General features: G+C 38.6%; 1 protein-coding gene across 1 annotated transcript in view; it reads left to right on the top strand.

The window, feature by feature from the left end:
- Nucleotides 1-272: 272 nt before the first annotated feature.
- The window catches only part of LNPEP (leucyl and cystinyl aminopeptidase), a 98,030-nt gene continuing 78,463 nt past the window's right edge, over nucleotides 273-19,839 (top strand). The window contains exon 1 of the mRNA XM_007466866.1: nucleotides 273-881. Within this exon, the coding sequence (XP_007466928.1) occupies nucleotides 863-881 (19 nt within the window). The 5' untranslated portion in view covers nucleotides 273-862. The remainder of the gene's footprint in view (nucleotides 882-19,839) is intronic.

The raw sequence follows: 19,839 nt of genomic DNA, 5'->3' as shown, positions 1-19,839 counted from the left end.
GGACAGGATCCCGGGTGCCCTCTGCTCCGCTGGGGTCCCCGCCTCCCTTCAGTCTCCAGGCCACCGAACGCTTGGGACCACTGTGCTGTGAGCGCGCAGCCCTACAGTCACGACCCACAGTGTCTGCTCCCTCGAGCCTTGGCGGAGTGAGCTTCCGGAGTCGGACTACCCAGGGAAAGCGAAGCTTCGCTGTCAGGGGAGCGACCTTCGCCTGCAGCCTCCTACTCTGCCTTCAGATCTCGGCTACAGTGGCACCTCCCAGCCAGGCTTCTCACCAAGACATCCGAATTAGCGACCCACTCGTTCTCCATCACATCACCCTAATTTAATGCTCAACGGGGCATTTATTTCAGCCTCGTGTGTCTTGTGTTAGTTTATTGTCTGTCTCTGGAATGTCTGCTCCACGGGGCAATGACCGTATTTTACCGGCGCGGTGCCGGGTTCCTGGTGTCTAGGGCCCGGCCCGGCCGGACGCAACTGGCCATCACATTTGCTTGATGACTGACCGCTGTTCTGAGCACTGGACAAGACAGAGCCACTGGCCTTTCTGCCAGGGGCGTTGCTTGCTCAGGCCACGCCCATGGACCCGCCCCCAGATCTAACCCGCTCCTCCAGCTCCTCTCCCAGGAGTCAGCCAAGGCCTGTGTGGTGCTTTTCCCTCTAGTTTCCCTCGCTCTTTCTGCAGCTGTAGCGAAAACCCGGAGCGGCGGATCTCAGAGTGGGCGGAGCGGCGCCGCCCCTCGCGGCACCTCCCCGACAGCCCTCGGCGCCGCGCTGGGCATGCTCAGTCGGCAGGGCCGATTCAGCTCTTGGAGTAGGAAGCTTGGGCTCTCCGGCTGAAAGGAGCCGCGGCGGGGGGAAAATGGACCCCTTCACGGATGGTGAGTGGGCGGCCAGAGGAGCCAGGGCCGGGACCGGTGCTCTCTGGGGCCCAGAGGGTCGTGGGCAGTCGTGACACGCGAGGTCGAGCTGCAGTCGCCCCCGCCGCGGTTTTCCCGCGAGCGTTTGGGGGCGGTGGAAGGGGACCGCGGGAGGCAGTTCGAGGCTCGGGGGAGGGCTCGGGCGGCTGCGGTCGCTGGCTGGGGGCTGGCGTGAAGGTCAGCGCCGCCGCCTGCCCCGGGTGGGGGCGGTGTCGGGTGCGGTCGGACCCCAAGCTCTGCTGCGCGCCCAGGTGGACGAACAGCAAAGTTTGGGCTGCTGTGCGCAGAGGAGGGGGCAGCGGGAAAGTTGGCAGCCTGGCTTTGCCCCGGGTGAAGGGGGTGTCGGCCATGGCTCTGGGGCAGGAAGGGTTAAACCGCGACCAAACCCAACTTCTGTGGCGCGCTGGGAGCTGTCCCCCCCGTCCTTCAGCGAGTTGCTAGTGTGACTTTTCCTAATAGGACGGGGTGGGGGCTTGGCAGGTTAATTTAGTGGAAGGAAGAGAAACTTGCGGAAAGACTTGATCACCCCTGCTGGGTGCCGAGGAGGCTCCTGCCGGCATTGCCACCCTCCCGTCTGTTGCGGACGCACTCCGCAGGGCGTTCAAGCCTCGTTTCCCTGGCTCCCGAGAATGTCAGTTTTTCAGTCGAAGACTCATTAAATATCAAGGGTCCGTCACGGTGATAGCACAGTGTGACTTGAGGCAAGAGTCAAAGCAGGAGCCTGCAGGATGTTCTGCTAACAGCCACAGCCCTTTACTGAATGGAGCGAACAAATCCCACCCTACTTAAAACGATGGCTTTTGTTTGGACCAGAAGTGCCAGAGTCACAGTGTAGGGGTGAGATGTCTTACAGTTTGCGGCGTTGAGTATATGGATTCCCTTTTGGGATAGAAAGTAGGAAAACTGCCAGTAAGGGAGAATTCACACTAAAATGAGAGGGTTCACTTTCTAGTTGACATGTGTTTTCCCGCGGGTGGTTGGTTACTTAATTAAGGTAGATATCAGTAGTTTGTCGCATTAATAGAAGGCAAAATCTATCCCTGTTTGGGTGGGTCCGTTGCCACCCGGGAGACAGAAACGTTGTCCAGTATGTCCTAAACCCTAGCCAGACTTTGTTGTATGCGGTGTTTCATTCATGGGACTGCGAACTACTCGTAATTCTCCCTGTCCCTAATTCAGAATGCTTTATTCTACTGCCATCTTCCTGCCTGTTTAATTAGGCTTAATGATGACAACTTTAATTCTGAATTTTCTTTCTCATTCAGGTTTTATTTGTAATTACTAAGGCTCTAAGGATAGTCTGGTAAAGTTGCTAAGAAAAATAAGGAAGATTTGAGCTGAAAGGAAGCTTAGAGACCATCTAGTACTTTGGTATAGAATATGTTTAATACAAATCCTTAAATCCCTTCCAATGAGTATTCCAAGGCTTTTTCTTTGTTCTAGGTAGAAAGCTTGGAGATTCCATGTTTGTGGGATTTTAAACGAGAAGTTTCCAATAAATTAAAAAAAAAAAACTCACAGCAAGGCTGAGTCACCCAGTTGGTCAAGATTTTTGCTAGCTGATTTGGTGAACCTGTGCCTACAGAATTAAAGTACATTCTCAAGTCTTAAAATTGGGGTCTTTTCTCCCGTCTTAGAATAGTTTCAGAATATGCTCCTCTAGATGTGAATATTTGCAAATTGTCACATTTGGGAGGGCAGTGGAAAAGCCCCAGAGAGGAGAACAAAAAAGAAGCAATGCTTCAACTTTCATGTAGGAAATTGGATTTCTAATCCTTTCCTGTCTACCAGATTTTTCAGTCTGTGCTGGAGACAGTTTAGCAATGCATCATTTTAGTTAATGTATTAATCACTCATTATCTAGCATCCTTTAACAAGGAGAATAGAAACTACAACAACTAAAGTCAACAAGAAATTAGGTCCTAGCAATTTGAGGTGCTTTTCAGGTTTAAGGTGGACTCATTATTTATTTCAGAACTTTTGAAGAATAACTGTAGAATTTTCTAGTGTCTTCAAACAGAACAGGGTATAGTGTAAAGTATGTTTATCTTTGTACTTAATCCTTTTGAGTACAAAGAACAGGTACATTTAATTCTCCCATAGGTCTGTGTGTTCTGGTGCAGAGTATTCCATTACCCATAGAATTTATTATTGCAGGGTTTATCAAGTTTGGTGTGGGCTTTTGTTACACATTTATTCTCTTTCAATAAAATCGTCACCACTTACATTTTCTCATATATCCCTGTATATGGAGAGAGGTGTGAGAGCTTAACAAAAAAGTTTCAGTAATTTGGGACCCATGTATCTTTCAGTTAAAATCTTGTCAATGATTTCACCGCCTGAAAAGGTAAATTTGTAAAGGAGGCAAATTTAGTTTGTTTTGCTAATTTGGTTTTCAGTACTCCTCTGTTCCAGTAAGGCTTTTTCTACTTTCCTTGTTTTCTCTAAAGAGTTGCTTCAGGTATGGCTCATTTTTCTTGGACCCTGCTCTCTGCCTGCTGATAATGGATTTATTTGATGACCATCCTATGTTAACCTGTTGAGGTAACACACTGCTGTAATCCATTTAATATGCACATCTCCAGAAAGGGCTTACAAGGAGGCGCCTTATTGCCAAGAATTTCCATTTGGCTCAGGAGATATTTTTGGTCTTGCCCTTGGTGGGGACTCGTGACTATTATGCTGAAGACTAGATATCCAGTCTGGCTTTGGATCTTTGGTGCATTTTTTATGGGGAGAGAAATGTGCTGGACTAGTACTCAAGATTGGTTTGGTAGTAACTATTATGTTCTCTTAGGCAGGTAGAAGTGAAACTGTTAGGGAGCAGTGATTGATATATTACCAAAAACCAAACAAAAAATAGATAGCAACTCTAGAGGTCTTTTGATAGATGTACTAGATTAGGGCAAGTAATTATTTGATGACCACCTAGTTTTATTTGTTCTCATTTGCATGCAGGGTTGGGGTATTTTAGAATAATTTAAATGTTAAGGAATGGAAATACAGAGCTCACCCTCAGAGTCTGATTGAGGAGGTCTGAGGTTGGGTCTAGGAATCTGCACTTCATTTTGAGCATTCTAGAAGTATTGACCAGAAGGGAACTTCTGAGTTTACTAGATAAGCAAATTCCGTATGTATATATTTGTGTGTATATGTGTGTGTGTATTTTTAAATGCTTTCTAGTTTGTGGTATGGCCCAAAGTAAATCTTCAGAGGGTGGCAAAGGATGACATTTTGAAGCTCCAGCACTGAAAACATAATTTAAACAGATTTTTTTCCCCCAAGGCCCCCAGTAATCACTTTAGTACTACAGCCTGGTGCATAATCAAACAAGGGGGACTTTCCTGTCTTATAAAACTTTTTTTTGTCTGTTTTCAGATTGGCATCCAAGTGCAAGTATTTCCCAACTTCCAAAATGGGAAGTCTGGACAACTAATTAGATATTCATGGATTGTAAGGCAGTATAAAATTGTGATTTCACCTTTTTAATCTTACAAATAACATTTATCCTATAGGTATGCATTTGTTTTAAAAATTTTTTTTTAGCAACTGTCAAAAATGTGAGCTTACCACATTCTGTTCATATAGTTTTCTTTTGTTCTGTGATAACTTACCATATTGAGAAAAAAACCTTAAAAATGGAAGATAATAGTTCCTCTATATGAGGGGATATAAGTTAAATTCTGCTTTTATCCTTCTGTCTTAAATATTTATTTCAGTTAAGGGAAATAGGAGTGTACTGGATTTGGATGTTAACATCATTTAATAGTATAAGGTTGAGGCTGTAACTAGAAACCAATCCAGTTTTTAATTGGAAAGCAGAGGTGGAAGAGTTCTTCACTTTACATAGCAACTTCCCCAAAAAAGTATCTTGAGACAAGATAAATAGACAGCATATTTTAGAAACAATTAAAACCAGTGATTATCATTTATCTGTAGATGATTATTGAGAACTCAGCTTGAAAGAGATAGAACCATAAAGATTGGTTATAAGGAAATTATCATATAGAAAATAAGCAAGGGTTGATTTCCTCCTCAGTAATTCAGTCAGATACCATTTTTTTTTTTTTTTTTTTTTTTTTTTTTTTTTGCGGTACGCGGGCCTCTCACTGTTGTGGCGTCTCCCATTGCGGAGCGCAGGCTCCGGACCCGCAGGCTCAGAGGCCATGGCTCACTGGCCCAGCTGCTCCGCGGCATGTGGGATCTTCCCAGACCGGGGCACGAACCCGTATCCCCTGCATCGGCAGGCAAACTCTCAACCACTGTGCCACCAGGGAAGCCCCCAGACATCATTTTTGAAATGCCTGTTTACAAGTAGATTTTCTGCTAGGCACAATTACAAAAAGCCCCACAAACCTGCTATCAGTTAATGCTAACCTCAATTAGAGAAATGAAATGGAATAATCTAGTTTTATTTTCATGCTAATATGAAAATAATAGAATACAGAAGAAGAAAATATAGAAGATTTCTAATTATGAAATAAATGTACAGGATTGTCTTTATAACCTGTTCATATAACATCTGTCAACAATAAGTTTACATTTCTACTGATTAAGTGTTAACACTCCTGTTAGAAAACAGCCTCATTTTGACTCTCTCTGTGAAAATGTTAGGAGATTGAGATATAGAGGAGTTTAGCCAGAGTTACCCCAGAAGTTGGGATGGAGCTAAATCAGGCCTGTGGTTCTTGGCACCTGAGGTGAGGAGGACAGTGCAGCCATGTTCTGTTAATTAGCTACCACATGTCTTGAAAACTGTAGGAGGTTGGAGTTGGAGCTAATACCACTACACTTTTCCATAATATCATTGGAGCAAGCTGAGAAACAGGTTTTTGGGTTTTTTTTAATTTGAATTTCTAGATATGTACCTTTTAAGAGTGTTCACTGGAAACTAGGAATGGGAATGAGGGAAATTTTGGAGCCCTTGGTGGGACGGCTCCTTTTTTATCCAGTGGTCTTTGTAGAGAAGGCTGCTCATTGCCCTGGTGTTTCTGTGCAGTAAGTGTGACAGTAAGAGTTCCTGTGTCTATGAAAGAGCGGTCAGGATTCCCCTGTAACCTGATTCATTGTTGTAATCCATTTGTGATTATCCTGGGAGTGCCTGTAGGACTCTGAATCCAAAGATCTTTGGGGAAAATTGGGACTTAAGAGAATTAGTGATGAAGGTGAGAGATATGTAGAGATTTAAGGTAAGGAGGAAGCTGGTAGAGATTTTCAAAATGGTCATACATTGAGCCTTGCAAGTCTTTAGCTTGGAAATGAGTCTCTTTTGGAGAGTAGGACACTGTTGTGTGAGGTTGAAAGATAGAGTCAAGGTTGGAAAGGGGAAGTAGGTGGGTCTGGTTGCACAAAAGGAATGGAGGGGTGAGGGGATGAATGAGCTAAGACTGGCATTTGGAGGCCCTAGAAGGAGATAGAAAACATTTGCCATGAGTTTAATCATACTGTGTGCTTCTCTTTCCTAGTCAGAAAAGTCATAGTTACTTGTAAGTTAGTACTGTTCACTTTCCTGAATGTTTCAGATTTCAAGAAAAAAAAAAATACAGAGTACTGTTGAGCTGTTGACCTTGTGGGACCATCGTGGTGGCAGTCACTGTTCTTTATTGCCTGGTTTTGTTTCACCTTTCTACTGATGCTTATGGTTGAACAATGAAACAGTTTTTTAAAAATTCCAGCCTTGCATCTAAACTAGAAATCAGTTCATTTTCCAAATAAAGAAAATTTAGGCTTCCAAGGGAGTTTGAAAAAACAGTGGAGAATCAAGTTCAAATGTAGAAGACCCGTTGAAGCTCTTTTCCTTAATGAAGGTCCTCCTGGGAATTCCTCCCACTTAGTTAAAGAATGAAGTCACCAAAACAAAACTCCAGCCAATTGTCTGGACTTCTGTAGATTGGGGGATTGGATGGTCCAGAGTCTTCTCCAGACCTCTGGTGCTATTGCGGGAGGCCAAGCCAGAGATCTGGGAGGAAGGGTGTTTAAGTTAGTTTTCTGATGTTCTACAGGAAGAGCTTCATAAGCTGGGAGAACAGGAGAATGGGAAGTGCATTGAGAGAACTGGTACCTCTGTGGGTTGGATGTGCTCCTTTCCTTCCTGGATCTCACAGCAAACGATGACTAGGACTGTGTGGTAGCGTTTCCCAGACAACTGCCTCGGGTGTCATTTGGTGTCATAGAGGAACTTTCCGGTGGTTAAGGAGGCTTTGGGTCACAGCTGAAATTGTTATTTTATAAGATTTAAAACAGTTGTTAGAATATTCATCACCTCAACAACATTACACCATTCCAGAGTTCTGTTTAGAGGGAAAATGGAGTTTAGTGGGAGTGATTAAGGAGAGCTAAATGTTTAAAAGATCTTTCTTTAAGTTGGTGTTAGTAGTGTGATTTGAAGACGGAAGTAGTATAATATTTGTCTAGTTTCTTCTTGTCCAATAATTGTCAAAAGGGACTCAATGGTTAAGTCAGCCCCTTGGGGCTCAGTGGGAGTACCTAGTGTGTCCTAGATATATTAAGATTGTGCCTGTAAGTTTGGGCTGGTTTCCCCTTATACTTGTAGCAGTAGTTTCTCCGCTCTTTAAACTAAATGCTTAGTCCCTAAACCTTTTGGGGCACTGACATTGTCCTTTCAGTATCTAGATTGGACACCTAGATTAAGAAAACAGCTCAAACTGAGGGTAGAGTTTGGGTGTTTGTGGGAATAAGAAATGCATTGCTGTTTAAAACAGCAGCCTCACTTCCATCTGCATCCATACAAGCTACCGAGACGCTTAGTAATTTTCCATTTGGAGGAAGCACACAGAAAAATAATTCAATGTAGGAAGGAGGGTCTAGTCTGACTTGGAGATTAGATAAAAATGATAGTGGGCTGAGTTGGATAGAAATAAACGCACGTTCACTAAAGTGTGGCTAGCCTAGAGTGCAGTTGTTCATTGTAGTTGGGTACATAGTTCTGTTGTAATTAATTGCCAATTTGGGAAATGCTATTGAGATAAAGACTTGAAGAATTCATACATAGAAGCTTTTCTTGGCAAATAATCAAGTGACAATAACTATTGGTAGAAAAAATGTGGTTATAGTCCCAGACTTACGGATAATCACTATTTAAAAAAAAAATAGGTTCATGATAATCAAACTGGCTCTCAGTAAGTTGTATATTGACGGCATTTGCTATAGATTTGGTACTATCATTTACTTTGTGTTTTATCATTCTGATGGAGAAATATTTCAGAATTATTAATAAAATAATTATTTGTTCACATCCATCTGAGATCAAGTTTAGCAAATTTATTCACCAACTGAAGTATTATCTAACTCATAAGCATTCTGTATGTTGAAGAGTTCTTAGAAACAACTTCTGCAGATCTCATGCAGTGATATGCACTCCCTGTTAAATCACTCATAATAAACACTCATAATAAAACTCATAATTTATTATGCTGAATGCCGTTTTTCATGTTAACTAAGGAATTATGCAGTTAAGTTTCTTTTTTTTTTTTTTTTTGGCGGTACCCGGCCTCTCACTGTTGTGGCCTCTCCCGTTGCGGAGCACAGGCTCCGGACACACAGGCTCAGCAGCCATGGCTCACGGGCCTAGCCGCTCCACGGCATGTGGGATCCTCCCGGACCGGGGCACGAACTGCATTGGCAGGCAGACTCTCAACCACTGCGCCACCAGGAAAGCCCCAGAAAAATCTTTTTTTTTTTTTTTGCGGTTGCAGTTAAGATTTTTTTGAAACAATATCCAGGTAGTTGATGGAATTAAAGATAAACTTTTTAGCTTTAGATTTTACAAAGGTATGTAGCTTTGCCCGAGAGATTAATGAGCATAAATATTTAGTCATCAATGACATTTTCAATTACTTTTTATAGTTAAATCTTTCTAAGAGGTGCCCTGAGGATTGTCAAGGACTGTGGGACCTATGTTATGAGGAAAGATTTTTAGAAATATTTTTAAGATAAAGATTATAAGTTTGACTGGAGGACATATTTGATATACATATAAACATTAGGATAAAATAATTAGCCTAGAAAAGGAAAAGAAAATTGAAAATTAAGCTAAAATAATTTTATTTTCCCCACAAGGATATTGGCTAACTTTTAAGTGACTAAAATGGCATATCTTTATGTGAATTCTGATCATTGTCATAATAATAAATATAAGGATAAAGGAACTAAATGCTCTCAGTATTCTGAACTGGTCTATTTTTAGTCCATGTACTATTGCACTGTTGCACTGTTAACTTGATGCTTTTTGGTGTCTTCTAGCCAGAATTGTTTAACTAGATTATTTCCTCTGTGGAATTCACACTGTTTTTGAGTGCTGTTCAGTAGAATTAAATGGTTATTGTTAGAACCTTGTACATTATTGTAAATTTTATATTTTCTCTTGGTTCTATATTAATTCCACTGTGGATAACAACCAGAGAAAATAAATGCAGAAATATGTAGTACAAAAAATTTTGTAGAAGATGAGTGCTTTGGGCTTAATTCTTTTTCACTGAAACCAGGTACTGCTGGGGTTCAAATCTAGTTAATTATTTTCTTCTCTTTTTTTTGGTTGTTATTTTCCCTTTTTTTTGCATTTTGAATTTCTTCCTGTTTACATCATGCTAATAATTTTTCTTCACCTCTTATTTTTATCACCAAGATTAAAAGTATAACAAACCAAAATTAGTTTTCCATGTCTCCTTGCTGCATTCTTCTGCATTGGGGAGTCAGGAGTGGGGGTCAGAGAAGAAGCATACTGTGAATGTTTTAATACAAATTTTCTTGCATACCATTTTAAACTACCTCAATTAACAGATTTTTTAAAAATTTGTCTTTGACACATCCCCACTTAACTCTTTTTTAAAAGATACCCCCTCAAATAAATACCTTCACTGTATGCTAACTTAGTCCAAGCTTTATTCTTAAAGCTGGAGTACAATATGAATGCAGAATGGTCTCTGCCCTTGAGGAGCTTACATTCCAGTAGAATTAATTTTTTTTAAAGGTATACGGGTGCACAAATCAGTATACTCTCTTCAAAGACTATCAGACTTTGAGAAGGACAGGTCCCATCCCACACCATTCTCCTTGGGTACATTTGGTTTTGTACTTTTATCTCTTTTTTTTTAAAATTTAATTTTATTTTTTATACAGCAGGTTCTTATTTGTTATCTATTTTATACATATTAGTGTATATATGTCAATCAGTACTTTTATTTCTTCATTTTGGAGATCTGTCCATGAATCTACCTCATTTCATAAGACTACTGCATAGTTTAGCATAATAGTGAAGAGCAGGTCAGACTGCTGCATTCAAATCCTAGCTCCTCACTCACTAGCTCTGTGATTCTTATTTAAGGATATTACCGAGATGTTTTAATATCTTTAGTTAAAAAACTAAAATATGCACAGAAACTCAAAAATTTTCCTGATATTCACTGAAGTTTAAGGTACATTATAGTTTGGCATATTCCAGCCATGGTGAGATTTTGAAATGGTGAACATGTGGTATTTCTTGTATCTTGTTTACTAAAGGCTTGAGGCTAGTATAAGGGAGGATTCTTTCCATTTTATATTTATTAATCATTATTATGCATTTGTAACACTTTCAGGGAAGTGTTGCCAAACTAGAGGAACTACTCATTTCTACATCCAATTTAATTCTGGCTTAGGTGTGTTTTTCCTGTTCCTTCAAGCAAATGTAATATGCAACACCTCATTATTCGTACAAGTAGAACTTATTTCAGTCTTAGGTATTATATATATTTTGTCTGTTAGGTGGGGTTGAAATAGTGAGGAATTAAAGACCAAAAGGGGTGGTGTTAACGTGAGGATATAGAATAAACGTACTTCGTTTACTGGTAACAAGGCCTACAAATATCATAGGCGTCACGAATGCAAACAAACATGTCTATAATATAATGTGTATTTAAATTCACACCTATTTTGTTATGTTTCCTCACAGGAAGCTTACTAAGAAGCTAGTTTTACTAGTGATTTGTATTTCTGCTAGTGACAGTGACACCCTTATTTTATTATTATTTTTGCTGAATAAATGTAAGTTGGCAGCAGCTTTTGGCTCTAAGAATCTATTATGAATTATGGCAGTTTACCTCCTTACTTCAACCCTGCCAGGAGGCTCTGGATCTGGTTTTTGTTTGTTTTCCTCACAAAGATAACATTTTGAACTTCTGAAATATATAAGGTAGTGATTTTGATCAAACATCAAGGTAAAGGATGTAAGGAATAATCCTTCAAGTGTTTGGTGGCTATATCGATGGATTGCATGGGAACGAGTAGAGGTATTACTCATCTTGGGCTATAATTGCCCCTGGGATACCTCAGGGTTAAGAAGATAGTGTTTTCCCACAGGAATAAGTTACTGGAGTCCACATTTATTCCCAGGAATGCTCAAAGAAGGATAAAGTATGTTATGAAAGCAGAGGTACCACTAGTTTAGGATTCATGTTCTCAGTGGTTAAAACCACATTTCGAATTCTGTGTGAAGAACATGCATGCTTGTTCAGCCAGGGACTGTCAGTTACATTTAACAGATTAAAAACACAGTTCTCTTGTATTTGGTTGCTACTAGAGTTGGCATCTAATATAGTGTTTCATACATATTGGATATTCAGTAAATGCTATCTGAGACTAATATTACATCAACTCTGAAACATTTAAATAGCAATTTTGTTTTGTTTGTGCTCTTTTAATCTGGAGGTTTTTTTCTTTTATTTTTTGCAAGTAAAGTTGAATTTCAGTGCTCTTCCTTTTTCTATAAATATCTCTATAACAAATAGGGTAATTTCAAGGCGCTTTTTTTGAATATTCTTATCAGTGTTCATTCAGCTTCCCTTTCCATTGAAATGCATTTTGAGCACTTGCTGTGTTTCAGACCCTGTGCTTTGTACCGGCAAGGAGGGAAGATGATGCTTAGAGGGAGGGTGTCTCTTACTCTGAAGCATTTTCAAAATCAAAATTAAAGAATGACCCAACATTTTCCTCCCTTGTCCTTTCATCTTCTGTGCCTTTTTCATAGCTAGAGAGCTACTGTGCATTTGAGACCAAAGTGGTACAGTTAAATCGATTTCTTTTCCTGCAGTGCTGTAGGGCCTTCTGGCTGACTGCCATTGGGCTATTTTGCCCTTCATTAGAGAGCCACAAAAACAATTCCCAAGCCAATTAGATTTGACTTTTAGAAAGGAATTTCCTAATATCCCAGAATTGGTAAGAGGCATGAACTGGTTATGCATAAGCATTCAGCTGGCCTTACGGAAAGAGTAAAGGAGGTGAAGCTGTCAAGTAGGTAAAGCCATTGACAGGCAGGGCTCTCTTGACAAAACAGAATAACTAATGGTATGAGTTAATTATAGTATGAACTGAAATATGAAAGCATGAATTTTAGACCTGACACTAACCAGTAGGAAAAAATGTGGATGTTTCTGTCCTGATATTAATCAAAGGTAAAAAAATAGGTGACATTTTGAAAAGAACAACACTTAAACATCTGCTTAGTGGCCATGTAACATAAATAATGGTGTGTGAACTGTAAAGACATTTATTCAACATCTCCTTCCCACTTAAAAAGTCTCCTTTTCCCCCTCTTACTCAGTATATTTATGGAGTACTTACATGGAAACAGAGTATAGACAGGGTACCACAGACTGGGTAGCTTAACAAAAGTTTTCCTACAGTGTGAAGGTTAGGAGTTCAAGATTAAGATGCCGGCATGGGTGGTTTCTGGTGAAAGTCCTCTTCCAGGCTTGCAGATGGCTGCCTTCTTGCTGTGTCCTCACATGGCCTTTTTTCTGTGTGTATAGAGAGCACTGGTGTCTCTTCCTCTGATCAGAACACCAGTTCTGTCAGCCTGCTCTTATGACCTCATTTCACCTTAATCACTTCCTTAAAGGCCCTGTCTCCCAAAACAGTCACACTGGGGATTAGTGCTTCAATATGTGAAGCTGGGGGCGGGGGAGGAACAATTCAGTCCATAACAGGCAGCCTTCGTTTTGGACAGTTTTGTTTACCTGAAGGTAAAGAAGGTTGTGTTTCTTCATAGGGACAAATTATTGAAGTCCACGTTCCTGCCTGAGGATGCTGAAAGGAGCATATATGGTTAAATTCAAGTAGTTTTTTCTGGACCCAGGAATCCAGGATGATCCAAAATCCCTTGTCCCTTCCAGCCCTACTATAGAGTGATTCAGACCTTGTATATTTACTTTCCTTACTTTATGTGTTTACTCTATATACATTTTCTAACAATATACTGAGACGTCCATGCTTGAATCAAGATGTCTGGAGAGTTTGGGAATTTTTTTCTTTATCTTTGAAGGCACAGTTAACGCTTCTCAAACTTTTTCGTCTCAGGACCCCTTTTATATACTCTTAAAAATTATTGTGGACCCCTAAGAGCTTTTGTTTGTGTGGGTTATGTCTCTAGATACTTACCATATCTGGATACTTAGAACACTGAGAGATTTTTTTTTAATGTTTATTAACATATTTCATAATAACAATAAAAAGCCTTTTACATGTTAACATAAATAACATTTTTAATAAAATAACTATTTCCAAAACAAAAATATTAGTGAGAGACATTATTTTACATTGTTGCAATTGTTTTTAATGTCTGGTGTAACAGAAGACAACTGGATTTTCACATTTGCTTCTGTGTTCAGTCTGTTATATAAAGCATCATGTAGCCTATGGAAAATTCCACTGTACACTCATGAGAGAATGGGCATGAAAACAGCAAATAACATCTGATTATGAAAGTAGTTTTGACCTTGAAGACCGGCTGAAAGAGTATCAGAAATTCCCAGGGGTACCCATACCACATCTTGAGAACTGTTACTCTAAACGTTAAACCTGTCTTTTATAGAGACTGGGGTGGAATACCTTAGGAATCCGCAGCAGGTAGAAAGTGGGGCTGTTGGAATTGGGCAGCAAGTTTCTTAAGACAGATCTAGGTCACAGGAGAAGGAAATGTTCTAGCCAGGCATATCTGACAAACCACACATCAGATGCCTTTGTTATTTGAGTATTCTGCAGTCATTTATTTCATCCCTGGATGGTTCTAAACTAGGGAGGACACAGAATTATTTAAAATTTTTTAATTAGCTTTAAAAAATAATAATTGATTTTTATCTATTTTCTGTTTATACCTGAAGGGTTTTCTTCCTTTTTATTAAAAAAAACAAACAAAAAACTTTATTATTATTTTTTGGTGGTTGCCAAGCCATGATGTTCCATTTGGATCAATCATTTTACATTTATTAGTTCCTATCAGACCTATCCATTTATTGAAGTATAGTTGATTTACAATATTGTGTTAGTTTCAGGTGTGCAGCAAAGTGATTCAGTTTGTTTTATATATATATATTTCAGATTATTTTCCCTTATAGGTTATTACAAGATACTGAATATAGTTCCCTGTGCTATACAGTAAATCCTTGTAATTAATCTATTTTATGTATAGTAGTGTGTATCTTTGATTCTCATATTCCTAATTTATCCCTCTCCCCCTCCCCCCCTTTTCCCTTTTGGTGACCATAAACTTGTTTCCTATGTCTGTGAGCCTGTTTCTGTTTTGTAAATAGATTCATTAGTATTATTTTTTAGATTCCACATGTAAGTGATATTATATAATACTTGCCTTTGTCTGTCTGACTTACTTCACTAGTATGATTTTCTTTAGATCCATTCATGTTGCTGCAGGTGGCAATATTTCATTCTTTTTTATGACTGAGTAATATATATACCCATATATATATATATATATATATATATCCACCACATCTTCTTAAACCAGTTGTCTGTTGATGGGCACTTGGGTTTTCAACAAGCTGCCCCTCTTTCCCAAAACCATCTCCTTCCAACATACACATAATATGGAGATATCATTTAACTTCTCAGTCCTTTGGTGATTTCTTAGACTTGTCTTAATTTTGATGAATTAAAGTCCTACAAGGTTAAGTTTAATTATTTTTTTCTACTTGTCCTGATCTACTGAGTCCAGAATGATAGAAAATCCTTTGTCCCATGCCTGTCCCACCATAGAATGATTTAGACCTTTAAGAGAACTAGAATCAACTCTCTTTTTTTCTGTGGGTTCTTTGGGGCCATGAATGACTAGGATTGATCTACTTAAACTATCTTCCCCTTCAAAAAATATCTGTGCCCGCCATGTTCATAGCAGCATTATTTTCTGTAGCCAAGACATGGAAACAACCTAAATGTTCATCTATGGATGAATGGATAAAGAAGTTGTGGGGTGTGTGTGTGTGTATGTGTATGTACGTATATGTATATATGTGTGTGTATATATACACACGAGCAGTGGAATATTATTCACCATAAAAAGAGGAAATCCTACAATTTGCAACAACATGAATGGACCTAGAGGCTAAGTGAAATAAGTCAGGGAAAGACATATACTGTATGATCTCAATTATATATGGAATCTAAGGGAAAAAAAAACCCACACACAAACACACATCAAACTCATAGGAAAAGAAATCAGATTTGTGGTTACCAGAGGTGCAGGGGAGGGGGAGGGGAAGTTGGAGGAAAGTGGACAAAAGGTACAAACTTACAGTTATAAGGTAAATAAGTACTAGGGATATAATGTGCAATATGATGACTGTAGTTAAGACTGCTTTGTGATATATAGGAAAGTTGTTAAGACAGTAGATCCTAAGAGCTCTCATCATGAGGAGAAATTTTTTTTTTTATTATATCTATATGAGGTGATGGATGTTAAATAAACCTAATTGTGGTAATCATTTCACAATATGTGTAAATCAAACCATCATACTGTATACCTTAAATTTACACCGTGATGTATGTCAATTATTTCTCAATAAAACTGGGGGAAAAAACTGTCTTCTCTTTCTCTACCCCCCAAATAAGACACATGGTGAACTGTGATGAAATGCAGACATGGACATCCTGGCATGTGCATGTATGTTAAGCCAACTGAACTTAAAAGTTCTGTAAAACTTCTGTAAAAGTATATGATATACCCACCCATCCTAGCCCATCTATTTAAAGTACCTTGAAATATTTGTATACTTACTAACATTATAGAGAATTACCCCTTCACTGTGTTCGTGTTTATAGTGTCAGGAATATTTTTTAACAGAAGACCTTTTATGGTTCCTTTGGGTTTGTGGACAAAAAATAATTGTGGAACAAAGGCCTGGAGTGTGGCATGTGAATGTGCAGTAATTGTTCAAATGAATAAGCCTCTCAGATTGGTCTTTGTATAATTAAAATCAGAGTACCTAAATGTTGGATATTCCTGATTCTTGGTACATTTTTTAAAGTCAAAGAAAATAAAATCCCTCCCTCTTTCCCCATTCCTAGGCAACCACTGATCTGTTTTCTCTCACTATAGCTTACATTTTCTAGAATTTTATGTAAATGGAATTATATAGATTTTACATAAATGGAATCATACACTATTGTTTTTGGCCTGGCTTCTTTCACTCAGCATAATTATTTTATTTTGAGACTCATCCAAATAATATCAGTAGTTCCCCCCCCTTTTTGGTTTTGCTTTTTTTTTATTGCTGAATAGTATTCCATTATATGGATAGATCATAATTTGTTTATCCATTCACTTTTTAATGGACATTTGTTTCCAGTTTTGGGTTATTAATAAATCTCCTGTGATCATTCAAGTATAAGTCTTTGTGTAGACATTTGTTTTTGTTTCTCTTGGGTAAATACCTAGGATATGATTGGTTGGGTCATCTAGTAGCTGTGTTGTTTCAACTTTTTAAGAAACGGCAAACTGTTTTCCAAACTGGTTTTACCACTTCACGTTTCCATCAGCAGTGTATGATAATGCTTATTTTTCACATCCCTGCCAAAATTTGGTATGATTAGTCTTTTTAATTTTAGCCAATCCAAATGGGTGTGTAATGGTATCTCTTTGGTTTTAATTGGCATTTCCGTGATGACTACTGATGTTAAGCATGTTTTCATGTGTTTTTTTGGCCATTAGTTCATTTTCTTTTGTGAAGAGGCTGTTCAAGTCTCTGCCCACTATTTTGAGTTGTAAGAGTTCTTTATGTATTCTGGATACTAGTTTATGCAAAAATATAAATATATTTGTGTAATATATATGTAACATATGTATCATATGTATTGTACAAACATATATAATACTTCCATATATATAAAAACACTAAAGACTCTATCATTTTCTGGTCTCCATAGTTTTTTGTTAAGAAATCCATGGTATTTGAATTGTTGTTATCCTATATGTAATATGTCACTTTTTTTTTCCTAGCTGGTATCAAGTTTTCCTTTCCTTTTTTTTTTTTTTTTACATCTTTATTGGAGTACAATTGCTTTACAATGGTGTGTTAGTTTCTGCTATATAACAGAGTGAATCAGTTATACATATACATATGTTCCCATATCTCTTCCCTCTTGCATCTCCCTCCCTCCCACCCTCCCTATCCCACCCCTCTAGGTGGTCACAGAGCACTGAGCTGATCTCCCTGTGCTATGCAGCTGCTTCCCACTAGCTATCTATTTTACGTTTGGTAGTGTATATATGTCCATGCCACTCTCTCACTTTGTCACAGCTTAGCCTTCCCCCTCCCCATATCCTCCAGTCCATTCCTAGTAGGTCTGTGTCTTTATTCCTGTCTTACCCCTAGGTTCTTCACAACATTTTTTTTTCTTAAATTCCATATATATGTGTTAGCATATGGTATTTGTCTTTCTCCTTCTGACTTACTTCACTCTGTATGACAGACTCTAGGTCCATCCACCTCATTACAAATAGCTCCATTTCATTTCTTTTTATGGCTGAGTAATACTCCACTGTATATATGGGCCACATCTTCTTTATCCATTCATCCGATGATGGACACTTAGGTTGTTTCCATCTCCTGTCTATTGTAAATAGAGCTGCAATGAACATTTTGGTGCATGACTCTTTTTGAATTATGGTTTTCTTAGGGTATATGCCCAGTAGTGGGATTGCTGGGTCATATGGTAGTTCTGTTTTTTTTTTAAGGAGCCGCCATAGTGGATGTACCAATTCACATTCCCACCAGCAGTGCAAGAGGGTTCCCTTTTCTCCACACCCTCTCCAGCATTTATTGTTTCTAGATTTTTTGATGATGGCCATTCTGACTGGTGTGAGATGATATCTCATTGTAGTTTTGATTTGCATTTCTCTAATGATTAATGATGTTGAGCATTCTTTCATGTGTTTGTTGGCAGTCTGTATATCTTCTTTGGAGAAATGTCTATTTAGGTCTTCTGCCCATTTTTGGATTGGGTTGTTTATTTTTTTGTTATTGAGCTGCATGAGCTGCCTGTAAATTTTAGAGATTAATCCTTTGTCAGTTGATTCATTTGCAAATATTTTCTCCCATTCTGAGGGCTGTCTTTTGGTCTTGTTTATGGTTTCCTTTGCTGTGCAAAAGCTTTGAAGTTTCATTAGGTCCCATTTGTTTATTTTTGTTTTTATCTCCATTACTCTAGGAGATGGGTCAAGAAGGATCTTGCTGTGATTTATGTCATAGAGTGTTCTGCCTATGTTTTCCTCTAAGAGTTTGATAGTTTCTGGCCTTACATTTAGGTCTTTAATCCATTTTGAGCTTATTTTTGTGTATGGTGTTAGGGAGTGATCTAATCTCATACTTTTACATGTACCTGTCCAGTTTTCCCAGCACCACTTATTGAAGAGGCTGTCCTTTCTCCACTGTACATTCCTGCCACCTTTATCAAAGATAAGGTGACCATATGTGCGTGGGTTTATCTCTGGGCTTTCTATCCTGTTCCATTGATCTATCTTTCTGTTTTTGTGCCAGTACCATACTGTCTTGATTACTGTAGCTTTGTAGTATAGTCTGAAGTCAGGGAGCCTGATTCCTCCAGCTCCGTTTTTTGTTCTCAAGATTGCTTTGGCTATTCGGGGTCTTTTGTGTTTCCATACAAATTGTGAAATTTTTTGTTCTAGTTCTGTGAAAAATGCCAGTGGTAGTTTGATAGGGATTGCATTGAATCTGTAGATTGCTTTGAGTAGTAGAGTCATTTTCACAATGTTGATTCTTCCAATCCAAGAACATGGTATATCTTTCCATCTATTTGTATCATCTTTAATTTCTTTCCTCAGGGTCTTATAATTTTCTGCATACAGGTCTTTTGTCTCCTTAGGTAGGTTTATTCCTACATATTTTACACTTTCTGTTGCAGTGGTAAATGGGAGTGTTTTCTTGATTTCACTTTCAGATTTTCATCATTAGTGTATAGGAATGCTAGAGATTTCTGTGCATTAATTTTGTATCCTGCTACTTTACCAAATTCATTGATTAGCTCTAGTAGTTTTCTCGTAGCATCTTTTGGATTCTCTATGTATAGTATCATGTCATCTGCAAACAGTGACAGCTTTATCTCTTTCAAGTTTTCCTTTACTTTTGATTCTTAGGAGTTCGATTGTGTCTTGGCTTGGTTTTCTTTGAACTTAGTTTTTTTTGATGTTCATTGAACTTCTTGAATCTGTAAATTCGTGTCTTTCACCATATTTACAGAGTTTTGCGCCATTGTTTCTTTGGATAATATTTTTGCTCGAGTATTTTATTTTTTTCCTGTAATCCTGGGACTCCAATTACATATGTGTTTTTAGTTCTTTTGATATTTCCTAATGGTATTTGAGGCACTGCTTATTTTTTCTCAATCATTCTCTCTCTGTTCTTCAAACTGAATGATTTCTGTTTATCTTTAGGAAATGTTTACTGTCTGCTATGAGAATCATAATTAAAATTGACCTTCAGTTGAGCTTCTAATCCCCTGAAAAATAGCTGGAGTTAACAGCTGCAGCAAGACTTGGTTCAATGAATAAATCTAAAATATAACTTTTAAAAAATCCTATGCAGGGCTTCCCTGGTGGCGCAGTGGTTGAGAGTCC

This window comes from Lipotes vexillifer, unplaced genomic scaffold (assembly GCF_000442215.2).
Source record: "Lipotes vexillifer unplaced genomic scaffold, Lipotes_vexillifer_v1.1 scaffold364, whole genome shotgun sequence".
NCBI lineage: Eukaryota > Metazoa > Chordata > Mammalia > Artiodactyla > Lipotidae > Lipotes > Lipotes vexillifer.
The sequence above is the reverse complement of the archived record's forward strand: the minus strand, read 5'-3'. Positions and strand labels throughout refer to the sequence as shown.